Below are 16,075 nucleotides of genomic sequence, written 5' to 3' on the forward strand. Positions count from 1 at the left end.
CGTGAGGTAAGCCACATCATGCTCAATCGCATTCACTTTCTCCGATAGCTCTGTATCAATTTCCGACAGAAACTCGACCACTGTTGAGAAGAGGGCATGGAAACGGGTCAAACAAGTGCCTTTGGACAACCATCGAACTTCGGTATGCAACAGGAGCTGCTCAAATGCCTCATCGTTCTCCTGGCAAAGCTGACGAAACAGCCGATCATGCAGAGACGACACCTTGATTTTATTCACTGCTTTGATTACTGTTTGGAGTGATGTATGAAGTCTGGTGCTGAGAACTTTTGCTACAAGATACTGGCGGTGCACGACACAGTGTATGGCGAATACGGACGGTACCTGGTTCTTCAGAAGCACAATAAAACCATGCTGGCCGCCAACCATCGCTGGTGCCCCGTCCATCGCGCAAGCAAGAATGTTCTCCATCGGTAAGTTCTTATCAGTAAAGTACTTCTCCGACGTTTGGAGGATGGAAGAACCCTTCGTATCGGTCTGGAGAGAGCAGGCAAACAACATTTCTTCCACCATTTCCTGATCATAGATGAAGCGAACGTAGCAGAGTAACAGAGCTTCACTGTCACGCAAAGTGGACTCATCCAGCTGGATGGCGAAGTGTGTGCTTCTCAGCTCACTACACAGGTTATCTTCTATATCTGATGACATTTCTTCAATCCGCCTGGCCACGGAATCATTGCTGAGCGCAATCGATGAGAGAACTGGATTCGGATCCTGGCCCATAACGGTTTTTATCACTTCCCCAACAGCTGGTTTGATCAACTGTTCGCCGATTGAATACGGTTTTCCAGATCTGGCAATGAGCAATGACAGCTTATACGACGCTTCCAGTCCTTTATCCACGAGCTTTTGGCTGGCTTTGAATGTCGTCGTTGCCGTGGATCGCTTCTCAAATTTCTCTTTCAGCAATTGGAAATAGCTGACCTCTGCGCGAGCCTTATCACTGTGATTTTTACTCAGGTGCTCGCTCAGTCGAGATGGTTTCATTGCTTCATTGGACAGCGTGATACCACACAACAAACACATCGGTAACTGTTTGTTCGTCGGAGATGGAATGAATCTATACTTGATATATTCAACGGAATACTGACGACACTTTTTCTTTGAGGCCGACATCTTGAAGCCGACCGGACGTGAAGCTTTTTTGAATAACGAAATCAACATGCCAAAATGTCGAAAGACTAACCCCAGCGCTAACACTGACTGTTCATACCTTGCCCAATGTCTGTGCTGGCAAGGCCAGGCTGTAAAGTTGAACCAGGCACGTTGAATAGTCCAGCACGAATAGAGTGTATTATATCCCGCATAAAAAGATTCTTGCAAGCCGATTGGTTGAAATGGCACCACGTGACAAAAATTAGTGTTGTACTATTGGCCGCATTGGCGGCCAATAGTATTTCGCTGGTGTCATACACTATCATGTTTGTTGCGTGAGCATGTATGGACAAGAAAATACCGACACGACATCAGCGAATATGCGATCATAAAAACCATGCGAAGGGGGAAAGAATGTGGTCGTTGATTGGATGGCCAATATGCCGAATGGTGCCGGGTAACCTGTTCAGACTGCAGGAAGCCCAATGAGCACTCCAAATCGCTGCTACTCCTCTAAATCGCCAGTGCCCCCCAAATCATTGCCAGCGCCCCCCAAATCATTGCCAGCGCCCCCCAAATCATTGCCAGCGCCCCCCAAATCATTGCCAGCACCCCCCTACCGGCCGTGGACTCTCGAGCGCCCCCCTGAAAATTCCCAGCGCCCACTGGGGGGCGGTAGGGACCACTTTGAGAACCTATAGTCTTACCCATGCCCAAGATCATGTGTCAGAAGAGTGCAGGAGTATCACTTGACTGATAATGTAATAAATTTAATTATTCACTCACATTGGGTTGTCGATCAGACACGTGAAGTTTCAACTTTTTTGGATAAGGATTTGGATTCAACCAATTACATCATCGTTAGCATTATATACATACATATATATATATATATATATATATATCTATCTATAATTCCAGCAATCTCTGTGTGTATGTCTGTGTGTCTGTGTGTCTGTGTGTCTGTGTGTCTGTGTGTTTGTCTGTGACCGCTGTTTCTCGACAACCACGGGTCCGATATACTTGAAACTTGCCAGGTATATTGCTGGGGACCCGAGGATGTGCCTTTTCAAGGTTTGTAATTAATCGGACAAGTACCTACCGAGCTATGTCCAAAAAACGCTTCAACCAATCAGAGAGCAGCGAGCTATCACGTGTGCCGAACCGTTAATGCAATGCAAGCGTTAATGCGTTAATGCAAGGCTTTTCTTTTTTTCCCTCTTCTCTTTCTACTTTTCCTTGCGATTAAATTGCAAACAGCCAAAATACGTTGGCGCTAATTGAATAATTGGCCATTAACACTAAAATAATCGTAACTGCGATATGCCAACTTCCGGACAGTGCAGCCTTCCATGTTGTTGTTGTTTGCAGCAGCTGTTTGCAGCAAGGCAAGGCTTTTCTTTTTTTCCCTCTTCTCTTTCTACTTTGCCTTGCGATTAAATTGCAAACAGCCAAAATACGTTGGCGCTAATTGAATAATTGGGCATTATGTTTTACAACTAATAAAAACGAATTTGCGATTCATTCGCTTTCCTGCGCGTTTGTGTACGCGATGGCGATTTCTTTACCAAACTCCGGAAGCCGTTCGCTTTGGACCGAACCATTGCATGTAAATAGAGGGGGGGGATTGTCACCACTCGCAAGCCGTTCGCTTTGGACCAAACCATTTCATGTAAATAGGGGGGGGGATATAATTTTAGATATATATATAGTACGGGCATGCCCTAGTATATATATATATATATATATATATATATATATATATATATATATATATATATATACACACACACACATCTATCTATAATTCCAGCAATCTCTGTGTGTCTGTCTGTGTGTCTGTGTGTCTGTGTGTCTGTGTGTCTGTGTGTTTGTCTGTGACCGCTGTTTCTCGACAACCACGGGTCCGATATACTTGAAACTTGCCAGGTATATTGCTGGGGACCCGAGGATGTGCCTTTTCAAGGTTTGTAATTAATCGGACAAGTACCTACCGAGCTATGTCCAAAAAACGCTTCAACCAATCAGAGAGCAGCGAGCTATCACGTGTGCCGAACCGTTAATGCAATGCAAGCGTTAATGCGTTAATGCAAGGCTTTTCTTTTTTTCCCTCTTCTCTTTCTACTTTTCCTTGCGATTAAATTGCAAACAGCCAAAATACGTTGGCGCTAATTGAATAATTGGCCATTAACACTAAAATAATCGTAACTGCGATATGCCAACTTCCGGACAGTGCAGCCTTCCATGTTGTTGTTGTTTGCAGCAGCTGTTTGCAGCAAGGCAAGGCTTTTCTTTTTTTCCCTCTTCTCTTTCTACTTTTCCTTGCGATTAAATTGCAAAAAGCCAAAATACGTTGGCGATAATTGAATAAATGGGCATTAATAGATAGATAGATAGATATGCGATATGCGAACTTCCGGACAGTGTGCGCGTTACGAGCTGACCGCCATTACGGTACGTAATTCGATTTCTTATGCGCATTATTTCTCCCAATTCAGTCAGAGCGAAGGGCGGAAGCGAAGAGCGTTGTTATTTTTTGTTTACGGGCGTACGGGCGGGGTAGAGCGTACGGGTAGCGTTTTTTTTTTTTTTTGGCAAGGAACGGGCACCCACGTACGGGCAATGCCCTAGTATATACAGTCAAGTGAAAAAGTAAGTACACCCCATGTAAAGTTTTGACTTTTTCAACATATTTCAACATACAGCTATTTGATCTTCATTTCAACAATATTGACAGATAAAGGTGATATAATATAACAAATATCAGGAAACATTTACATTTTGTAGTCCATTGTATAATTTAAATAAACATAAATGCAAATTTCGCATGTGGAAAAAGTAAGTACACCCCGAGATTTATCACGACTTCAAATACCTAAAATTAGAATCAGGTGCAAATGATTAGAACATCGTTAGAGAGGATATTGGAGGAACCTGTCATATTTAAACCTCAGACATTTAGTTTGGTTTGCTCTTTGTTGTTGAAGTGTGCGGCGTCACCATGCCTCGATTAAAATAGCTCTCTGAGGCTTTCAGAAAGCAGGTGATAGATGCCTAAGAGTCTGGGAAGGGATTTAAAAAGATCTCCAGACAATTTGAAATCAATCATTCGACTGTCCGGAAGATCATCTACAAGTGGAGAAGATTCCAAACAAACTGCCAACTTGTTCATGCCAGGCCGCCCCAGCAAGTTCAGCTCGAGAGCAGACCGCAAAATGCTGAAACAAGTCTCTAAGAACCCCAGAATGTCATCACGGGACCTACAGGTAGCTCTTGCCACTGTGGATGTCAAAGTGCGCGAGTCTACCATTAGAAAGAGGCTGCACAAATTTGATCTACATGGGAGGTGTGCCAGGAGGAAACCTTTGCTGTCCAGAAAGAACATCAAGGCAAGACTAACGTTTGCCAATCAACACTGAGGCAAAGACCAGCACTTCTGGAACAATGTGCTCTGGACAGATGAGTCAAAGGTAGAGCTATTTGGCCACAGTACCAGAAGACATGTTTGGCGAAAACCAAAGACAGCATTTGACCACAAAAACCTGATACCAACTGTAAAGCATGGTGGTGGAAATATTATGGTTTGGGGCAGCTTTGCTGCAACAGGGCCTGGGCAGCTCACCATCATAGAATCCACGATGAATTCTTCATTGTACCAGAGGGTGCTTGAGGATAATGTGAGGCCATCTGTCGGAAAGTTGAAGCTCAACCGAAGATGGACCTTGCAGCATGACATTGACCCTAAACATACCAGTAAATCCACCAAGGAATGGCTGAAAAGAAAGAAATGGAGGGTTCTGGAATGGCCAAGTCAAAGCCCGGATCTAAATCCCATCGAGATGTTGTGGGGGGATTTTAAACGAGCTGTGCATGCAAGAAACCCCTCAAACATCGCACTGCTGAAAGAATTCTGCATGGAGGAGTGGGCAAAATTTTCTACCAGTCGATGTCAGAGACTGAATGATCGTTTTAAGGCCATTTTCTCCGCTAGAGCGGGGGTTAGCCTTGCAGGCCCAATGACAATCATGGTTCCCTGTTTGAGGCAATGTTTTTATGGCTGGATGCCCTTCCTGACGCGATGTCAGAGACTGGTAGACAGTTATAAGAAACGCCTCCTTGAGGTTGTTTCTGCCAAAGGGGGGCAATACCACCTATTAGAGCCAAGAGTGTACTTACTTTTTCCACATGCAAAATTTGCATTTATGTTTATTTAAATTATACAATGGACTACAAAATGTAAATGTTTCATGATATTTGTTATATTATATCACCTTTATCTATCAATATTGTTGAAATGAAGATCAAATAGCTGTATGTTGAAATATGTTGAAAAAGTCAAAACTTTACACGGGGTGTTCTTACTTTTTCACGTGACTGTGTATATATATATATATATATATACATTGCGTATCAAAAAAAAGGTAATCCGAATTCAAGGGGTTAATATGCAAAGGTTATTTAGTTTGAGAATTTACATGTGGTTTACCAATTATGAGGAGATCCTCAGCTTTCCATTGATGCCTTTCATGCATCATTGCTGTCACACATGACCGAATACATGTTCATTGAAAATGACAAGTTCAAATCGCATTTTTACAAGTTTGACTAATTGGTGCAAGACAGTTTTAAATGGATGCATTACTTGTCGACTGCCAGGTTGATTATGCAAAATTGTTAAGCTGGTCTGGTAATCGTCGGTTGCGTCATCCTTTGTTTAAGATGGGTATTTAAGATGTATGGGTTTATTGTATGGGTTTAGAGACAGTCAGTCATTGAAAAGATGGTTCAACTTACGACTGAACAGCGGGCCTTCGTGATTACAACCTTTCACCAAACTGGAAGTTTGCAGCGAACTTGTGATGCATTCAGGGAACGTTTCCCAGAACGGGAGCCTCCAGCAGCCAAAACCATCTGGGAGAATGTTAGAAAATACCAAGAGCATGGCACGAGCCTCAACCGCAACAAGGAGAATTCTGGTAGGAGGCGCACTGGTCAATTGGAAATGAACATTGCAGCAGTAAGGCAGAAAGTTTTGGAGTGTCCTAGGGATACCAGCGCAAGACGAAATGTGACGGGATTGCCTTCGGCAACATTCATCCGAATCACAAGACTGGACCTCCACCAACATTCATATTGGATTCACATCCGGCATCAACTTATGCCAGGGGATTTTGCCAGGAGGCTAGTGCTTGCCGGATGGTTGATAGCACGTTGCAAAGCAGATGTCAATTTCCTGCGGTATTTCGTTATCGGCGATGAAGGGGCTTTTGCCATGGACGGCAAGGACAATACCCATAATGTTCTAGAATATGCACCGACAGGACAACCCCCGGAATTTAATTTTGACACCAACATGAATCGACAAAAGTGGACTGTATGGTTGGGACATTGTGGAAGTAGTCAGGTGATCGGACCATTTTTCTTTCAAAGGAATGTCAATAGTAACAGGTATCTGCAGATGATCAATGATGAAGTTTTACCGCAGCTGAAGGAGAACTTTGAGCGACAGGTTCGTGGTGTCTTCAGATATCTCTGGTGGGCCCAAGATGGTGCCCCAGCACATCGTCTTATCGCTGTCCGAGATCGACTGAGGGAACTCTTTGGAGACCGAGTCATCGCCCTCAACCATGCAGTGGAATGGCTGCCAAGATCACCTGACCTCACACCATGTGATTATTTCCTTTGGGGACATTTAAAGAACAAGGTGTTCATAACTCCTCCCCGTGATCTTGACGAATTGCAGGGCCGTATTCAACATGAAGTGGATGCTTTGCGCAATGACCCGGCTATGGTGAGACGAGCAGTTCAGGGCATGCTCCGCCGCTGTGAGCTTTGTGTTGAAAGGGAAGGTGGACATGTTGAAGGTGTTGGTGCATAAAGGCAAATCATTCCTGAGAAAAGTTCACATCTGACGTTCATTTTGCACCAATTATCCTGACTTTCATCGATTCGCCAAACTTGTAAAAATGCGATTTGAACTTGTCATTTTCAATGAACAGGTACTTGGTCGTGTGTGACAGCAATGATGCATGGAAGGTATCGATGGAAAGCTGAGGATCTCCTCTTAATTAGTAAATCACATGTAAATTGTCAAAATAAATAACCTTTGCGTATTAACCCCTTGAATTCGGATTACCTTTTTTTTAAACGCACTGTATATACAGACTTGGCATTTAATATGGAATATTTTTTTTCTCTTGACTTGGGTTTACTTTCTTCACTCAGTATATCAATCTGGTGAGTTTCTTTTACACTTTGGTGATTTATTTGTTAAAAGAACCATGTCACTGATTGTCTGTCGCAGCAAGAAGTCAACAACAGGATTATATCACAGGTGGCATGGCAAAATGTATGGACAGGTGCATTTGATGATTGGCTTCACAGTCGGGTATACAAGGGTTGTTGCGTTCTGTATTAGTGGAAAACAACTGCTGCACGTCTACAAAAGTTATTGCCGCGTCCTCTGGAGATGGTCCGTCAACTCGACAATGCTGTTTGTCATGGAGTGGTGGCTTTACGAAATTCCGGCATGAAACAGCGTGCTATTGCTCGGCAGTATGGCATCACTCAAGGTCAGGTGTCAAAGATCCTGAAACGAAATGCTCAGAGGGGTGTCCCTACTCCAATACCGAGGCAAGGACGTCCCCGCAGAACCACAAGGAGGGATGATCGCCAGCTGCACCGGTTAGTCCGCAATGGCCGTACCAAGTCAGCTAATCGGCTTAGGGCTTAGTGGCAGCAACTGACAAATATGCCTGTATCCAGAAGGCTAGTCAACCAATGACTGGTTCAAGCAGGCTATCGTGCCAGGCATCCCCTGAGAAAGCCACGCCTGACCAGACAACACTGCCAGCGCCAATTGCAGTGGGCCAGAGAGCACCATCAATGGCAGCCAGGACACTGGAATCACGTGATCTTCAGTGACGAGTCTAGATTTCTGGTCTATCATCAAGATGGCCGCGTCAGAGTGCGCAGACAAGTGCATGAAGCCTACAACAAAGATTGTATAGTGCCACGAGTCCAAGCTGGAGGTGGTGGGGTGACCGTTTGGGCTGCTTTTCATGCAGGGGCAAAACTGACCTGGTTGTTCTGAATGGAAACCTGAACCAGTTCAAGTACAGGGCCATTCTGGAAGAAACATTGCTTCCATTTGCTCGTGCAGCCTTTCGAGGAAACGTTGTCGTCCAAGATGACAATGCACGGCCTCATCGTGCTCGTATGATCCAACACTTTCTTGCTGACCGTGGTGTAGAGCATATGGAGTGGCCTGCCATGTCCCCGGATATGAATCCGATATTGAACTTGTGGGCAGAATTAACGCGTCAAATCGACCACTTGGACCAGCAGCCGACCTCTGTGCATGAATTGCAGCAGGCTATTGTCACTGCATGGCATGCGATTCCTGTCCAAACCTTGGCAAATCTCGTGAACAGCATGCCTCAACGTGTACGTGCTCTCCTGAATGCTCGTGGGGGTTACACGAAGTATTGCACTGTAATTTTACTGTCCGTAATCCCAGTCGTAATTTAACTTTTGTTTTTGTTAAAAAAAATTTGGGCTAATGTGCAAAATAAAGAGATACTTCTGGAAAACGTACAGAAGTTTAACACAGTACTGTCCATGAATTGAGTTCGATATCAGTTTACATCACTTTCAAGGATCAATTTATTTGTTTCGAAATGTCAAATGTGGTTTTTGTTTCTTTTATAGGTCACATTAACAAAATCTAGAATAATTTGAACATAATTCCAATGAACTTTTGGTTCTAAGACATCTTGAAAAGTAAGTTCACCCCCACAAAAAAAAATTCCATATTAAATGCCAAGTCTGTATGTATGTATATATATATATATATATATATATATATATATATATATATATATATATATATATATATATATATATATATATATATATATACATATATATATACATATACATATACTCCATGGGGAGTTTATCACATATGCCAGGTTTCAATTTTTTTTTCCGCTGAGTGGTTTGCAGAGATGTACAATCTTTTCCTTTAATCCAAAATGGCTACCATACCATGTGACCTATGATGTCAGAGTTATCAATGAAATATTCTCCATGGTGAGTCTCTCCTATGTTTAAAGTTTCGCATCGATCGGACAAGGGTTTACCAGAGAAAATAAATAAAAACAAGCGTTACGCATTGGTCCCCCGTCGGTGAAGTGATGTGAGTTGACAAAGTGGAAGACGCAGAAAACATGGAAGAGTCGATAATATTTGCGAGTGGGTTGGAGACACACCCACACACCAGATTAGAAGTTGGTAGTTCGTTTATTTTTCAAGATATTCCACTCACAAGGTTCAGACATGCATGGTGGTGGCCATCTTGGATTTTGACGTGGCGACCCAATTTTCAATAGCGTTCTTCCTTATGCCTAGATACACCCACACACCAGATTAGAAGTTGGTACTTCGCTTATTGTTCAAGATATTCCGCTCACAAGGTTCAGACATACATGGCGGCGGCCATATTGGATTTTGACGTGGCGACACAATTTTCAATTGCGTTCTTCCTTATGCGTAGATACACCCACACACCAGATTAGAAGGTAGTAGTTCATTTATTTTTCAAGATATTTCGCTCACAAGGTTCAGACATATATGGTGGCGGCCATCTTGGATTTTGACGTGGCGACCCAATTTTCAATAGCGTTCTTCCTTTTGCCTATATACACCCACACACTGGATTAGAAGTTAATAGTTCATTTATTTTTCAAGATATTCCGCTCACAAGTGTACGCATGCACGGACGGACGGAAGCACGCACGGACGCACACACGGACGGAGGGTGAAACCATAGTCCCCCTTTCGCTCCGCGGTGCGACGGGGGACAACCAAAAATATATGGACACAGACACAGACACGAACACACACACACACACACACACACACACACACACACACACACACAAGCATTACGATAGTTTCGCAACCCCTTTTGGGGTGAAACTATTAACAAAACTTTACAACTTAGTCCATGAATCGAGATCATTCACTGAAATGGAGATGGATACTTTGACACCTGGGAGGCCTCCGTTCCACCACCTGGAACCAGAATATGGAGATAACAACCAATGGCAGATAACTCCGCATTTAAATATACATTTGTAATGTGTAAGTATACATAAACATATATCAATCCATAGGACATTTTGTGAATGTAAACATTTCATAGTAGACAAAGATCGAAGCCAGCACACATTGACAAATAAAAACACCAGTCTATCTCATGAATTGTGTTCCTGTACATTGAATCTCTGAGGCATTGAATGTGAAATGCAGTCGTTAACACGTTTCCTTCAAGCTGGTATTTAGTGAAAAATTGTCATATAAATGAACTCACCATAGTAATGCAATACGAAGAAGCCTCCCGTTGAGAAGTCACTGTGGAATTTGATTCGGACGATGTTGGATCGACTGGAAACAGATTCCAGTGCTGTATTCCCGCTGAACTGACCTAATTCTGGGGAATCATTGCTTACACCATCCCTGTGCAAGGCAGAAGCCACAGTGTTTCAAAGCCACATAAGGCTACAGATTTAGAACTTTCTTACCATGGTGACTAGCTGCTTAAGTGCTTCTCCAGTGCATCATCTTACTTTATAACATCAGGTAACTTTTCACCAACAAACAGCCTCAATTAGAAGCTAAGACAGCAGGATATAAAATCTTCGACAGCAGGATATCAAATCTTAGAAAGGAGGACATCAAATCAAGCAGGAGATCAAATCTTAGAAAGGAGGACATCAATCAAGCAGAAGATCAAATCTTAGAAAGGAGGACATCAAATCAAGCAGGATATCAAATCTTAGAAATGAGGACATCAAATCAAGCAGGAGATGAAATCTTAGAAAGGAGGAGATCAAATCAAGCAGATCAAATCTAAGAAAGGAGGAGATCAAATCAAGCAGGAGATCAAATCTTAGAAAGGAGGAGATCAAATCAAGCAGGAGATCAAATCTTAGAAAGGAGGAGATCAAATCAAGCAGGATATCAAATCTTAGAAAGGAGGAGATCAAATCAAGCAGATCAAATCTAAGAAAGGAGGAGATCAAATCAAGCAGGAGATCAAATCTTAGAAAGGAGGAGATCAAATCAAGCAGGAGATCAAATCTTAGAAAGGAGGAGATCAAATCAAGCAGGATATCAAATCTTAGAAAGGAGGACATCAAATCAAGCAGGAGATGAAATCTTAGAAAGGAGGACATCAAATCAAGCAGATCAAATCTTAGAAAGGAGGAGATCAAATCAAGCAGTAGATCAAATCTTAGAAAGGAGGAGATCAAATCAAGCAGGAGATGAAATCTTAGAAGGGAGGACATCAAATCAAGCAGGAGATCAAATCTTAGAAAGGAGGACATCAAATCAAGCAGACGATCAAATCTTAGAAAGGAGGACATCAAATCAAGCAGGATATCAAATCTTAGAAAGGAGGACATCAAATCAAGCAGAAGATCAAATCTTGGAAAGGAGGACATCAAATCAAGCAGAAGATCAAATCTTAGAAAGGAGGACATCAAATCAAGCAGGAGATCAAATCTTAGAAAGGAGGACATCAAATGAAGCAGGAGATCAAATCTTAGAAAGGAGGAGATCAAATCAAGCAGGAGATCAAATCTTAGAAAGGAGGACATCAAATCAAGCAGAAGATCAAATCTTGGAAAGGACATCAAATCAAGCAGAAGATCAAATCTTAGAAAGGAGAACATCATATCAAGCAGATCAAATCTTAGAAAGGAGGACATCATATCAAGCAGATCAAATCTTAGAAAGGAGGAGATCAAATCAAGCAGATCAAATCTTAGAAAGGAGGAGATCAAATCAAGCAGATCAAATCTTAGAAAGGAGGACATCAAATCAAGCAGATCAAATCTTAGAAAGGAGGAGATCAAATCAAGCAGTAGATCAAATCTTAGAAAGGAGGAGATCAAATCAAGCAGTAGATCAAATCTTAGAAAGGAGGAGATCAAATCAAGCAGGAGATGAAATCTTAGAAAGGAGGACATCAAATCAAGCAGGAGATCAAATCTTAGAAAGGAGGACATCAAATCAAGCAGACGATCAAATCTTAGAAAGGAGGACATCAAATCAAGCAGGATATCAAATCTTAGAAAGGAGGACATCAAATCAAGCAGAAGATCAAATCTTGGAAAGGAGGACATCAAATCAAGCAGAAGATCAAATCTTAGAAAGGAGGACATCATATCAAGCAGATCAAATCTTAGAAAGGAGGACATCAAATCAAGCAGGAGATCAAATCTTAGAAAGGAGGACATCAAATGAAGCAGGAGATCAAATCTTAGAAAGGAGGAGATCAAATCAAGCAGGAGATCAAATCTTAGAAAGGAGGACATCAAATCAAGCAGAAGATCAAATCTTGGAAAGGACATCAAATCAAGCAGAAGATCAAATCTTAGAAAGGAGAACATCATATCAAGCAGATCAAATCTTAGAAAGGAGGACATCATATCAAGCAGATCAAATCTTAGAAAGGAAGAGATCAAATCAAGCAGATCAAATCTTAGAAAGGAGGACATCAAATCAAGCAGATCAAATCTTAGAAAGGAGGAGATCAAATCAAGCAGGAGATCAAATGAATAGCTCAGAAGGCAGGAGATCAAATTGTACATACAAATCCAAGGAGGGTTAACCTTCTGATCGATCTTTGTTCAGATAGATTATTGTAAATTCAAATGTAGTGATCAATGCCTCCGTAGTAAAATGGCTGCATGAGTGGATATGCAGACATATCGATCAATACTCTGTTAACTTAATTAATGGCTAACCGATCATCCTTGATTAAATTTGCATTGTTAAAAACCACAAATTAGCCCCAAACAACCATTGACCTTGCAACTATTCCCATTAAATACACCCTCGACACACTGTATTCACCAGATGGTGATGTAATCATAGACAGGCTCTGTCCGCAGCTGCGTAAAGTTGATGAAGACCCCATAGCCATGTGGGACCGAGATAACCCAGATGCAGTCCTGCAACTCATGGTAGTCAACTGGGTAGCCAGGTGAATAGATGGTTCCATTCATGTCGCTTATGTTTCTTCCACAAGGAGCTAGCAGTGGGAAATGTTTGAAAAATAAACGAGACTTATTGATCGACACCAATATCCAAAGGATTGAGTCAATTTTTTTGCAGTGAGTAGCGTTTATTGAGCATTCATTACTCGCACCTTCGCAGCTGGGCAGTGAGTTGTCCCAGGCACGACTGGCTCCTGGTAGACAGGTGAGTACCATGTGGCCAACGAGCTGGTATCCTGAGAAGCACTCAAAAAGTACTGAGTGCCCCACAGAAAAGTCATTGCCATGCACAATGCCATTGGCGAATGGGTTTGGATCAGGGCACAAGCTGAGTTGGTATGCTGGTTGGAGAAAGTACGGAAAAGGAATGAGGATGAAATACGAGAGAAAGTGAAGAAACAAAATCTACAGACATCTCTCATGAGATCTGATGATATTCGAATCAGATTTCTACCAGATCTCATGCAAAACCATTGCAGCTTTCTGGAAGGGAAGATTTTTTTTATTTATTGCTGTAATGAATGTAACTCAGTATGCAAGTTCTCTTGTCAAAAGCGACTGTGAGTCAATATTACAGATTGTTTGGTCTCCATCTAATGAGAAATCAAATTCACCCAATCTTAGCTCTAGCCAATCTTGGGCCTTGCCATTTTATATTTGATAACGTTTGCTCCTTCATTTTTTCTCATCTAGCAAAATATTAACAATGCGTGTTCCCTTACGAGGAACTTCAACACAGAAGGAGGCCATTCGGCCCATCAAAGTCTGTGCTCGTGTTGCAAACTTTTATTGTTCGTCTTTCCTAAAGGCTGAGCATCAAACCAAGGAAGCAGCACGTACCAAATTTAAAGTCCTCGGTATGACTCAGCTGGGGTTCGAGCTGCCAACATCCCAGATTCAGACTCGACACTTTACCCATTATGCCACTGAGTCTGGAAACTTTTGTGAACCCAGGAAGAGACACTTTTGCACGTGCACTGCAAGCATCATAAGAATCTCATGTGATGGTGGCAGGATAGCTCAGTTTGTAGCATGCTTGCCATTGAGTTGCCAAGTCTAGGTTTGATCTCCAGTAGGTATCAAATATAATTTGAAAAAAAAAGACCATACTTATTCAGAGCCAATAGGAGGCGTTGACCACAAAGCACACGATCCTTTGGAAGGGGACATAAATCCAGCTTTCCCTTCTGGATTTAAATTGCAAAACATTGAAATTCCAATGGTGTCACTGAAAAGATGGAGGCATTGTGTGGGTGGTATGTGGACCAAATTACCTGCCTGTAGTTCATAAAAGGGCCTTGGATGTTAGCTTACATCGTTAGTGAGGATAATATAATATCACAGAAGGAAATCCAGAGCTGTTATTGGTGTAATTGAGTGTCCGCTCTGAGTCTGGGAGGTCAGTGGTTCGAACCGTGGCCGAGTCATACCAAGAACGTTTAAAATGCTACGTGCTGCTTCCTTGCTTGATACTCAGCATTTATAAAGGTTATCACACTGGCAAACAACCATAACTTGGTAATAATAGTGATAGGCCTTAATGGGGCGAATGGCCTCCTCATGCGTTGAAGTTCCTTGGAGGAGAACATATGAGGGAACTCGTATATTTATTAGTCCCCGTTGGACTTAGTCCAAAACGGGGACTTATGGATTCTGTCTCGTCCGTCCATGTGTGCGTCCGCAACCATATCCCGGAGATGGACGGACTGATTTTGTTCATACTTGGCACAAAGCCAATACATGATGCTATACATATGCACATCATTTTGTTTCACTTGTGGCCATAAAAGTTTTCTCTTGTGGCCATGTCCAGTGAGGTTGGCAACAGTGCCATGGGACTTAAACTTCCTGATAACATTGCATATGGTGGACACAGGAACATCAAGGTCGATGGAGATGGGCTTGTAGCCTTGAGATTGTCCATGCTTGGCTACAATCTTGTGTCTAACTTCCTCGGACAATTCTTTGGTTTTCTCTTATCTCCTCCATGCTTATTGAGGTACACACAGTGACACAAAACAGCAGAATGACTCCTTTTCTCCATTCAAACTGGATGAAAGAGTGATTTTTATATTGAAGACACCTGCAACTCACCACAGTTGAGTTCAATTCCAAAGTAAAGGAGGATCACCTGCTTGAAATCTCATGATTTCTAACAACTTCTGAAAGGCGCCAATAATATTGACCGGGCCATTTTAGAATTTTTGTGTGGACAAAGCTGAGATTTAGTAAGTTTCTCAGCTTTTTTTTGTTTTGTTCCACTGCAAACTAAAGAAATACATTTGTGGATACCAAAATATTTTTTAATTTCAACAACTTTCTGGAAGAAATGGTGCATTATTTGAAAAAAGTGCTTTTTTGGCCATGACCATACTACGGCCTTTGACTCTGAGTCATGCTTGTCATCTTATTCGTCTCCTCGTGTTCTGGGTTGGCTCCGCTGGTTGGGTTTCTTTATTGTAATCTAGTGATTTCAGATTCAAATCCTGCTTCAAGCTTGGTTGGCAACTGGAAACTGCACACTGTGTTCATTTCCAGGACAAAAGTTGGAAGCAAGGGGGTGGGGAGGGGGGGAAGAGGGGGAGTAGGGGATTCAGCAATGAAACCTGCAGATTACTTATCTGCACATGCTTGATTGATTTCACATCTCCTTGTTGTAACAACTCTGTCAAATGTCATTGTATATCGTTAATTGTATTGCTGCCTTTTGTTCCTCTTCGTTTGTCATTCCGATTGAATGCATCCATGGTAATTCCCTGTGGACTTAATCTTATTCAGATTTCTTTCGAATTTGAATATTTTTTACTGGTGATGGCAACGTTACATCCCTCAACCCTCCTCCCAAAAATACGATACATATTTTATGTCTGAATAAGCCGTTTAATCCTATT

At 42.1% G+C, this 16,075-nt stretch overlaps 1 protein-coding gene across 1 annotated transcript in view; it reads right to left on the reverse strand.

The window, feature by feature from the left end:
- The window catches only part of LOC137433184 (CUB and sushi domain-containing protein 3-like), a 1,533,363-nt gene that overhangs the window by 317,380 nt on the left and 1,199,908 nt on the right, over positions 1 to 16,075 (reverse strand). Inside the window, exons 46-48 of the mRNA XM_078783994.1 lie at positions 13,337 to 13,525; positions 13,042 to 13,219; positions 10,490 to 10,635 (exon numbers count right to left, since the gene is read on the reverse strand). Of these exons, the coding sequence (XP_078640120.1) occupies positions 10,490 to 10,635; positions 13,042 to 13,219; positions 13,337 to 13,525 (513 nt within the window). The remainder of the gene's footprint in view (positions 1 to 10,489; positions 10,636 to 13,041; positions 13,220 to 13,336; positions 13,526 to 16,075) is intronic.

Source organism: Myxine glutinosa, chromosome 8, assembly GCF_964187855.1.
Source record: "Myxine glutinosa chromosome 8, kmMyxGlut1.1, whole genome shotgun sequence".
Taxonomy (NCBI): domain Eukaryota; kingdom Metazoa; phylum Chordata; class Myxini; order Myxiniformes; family Myxinidae; genus Myxine; species Myxine glutinosa.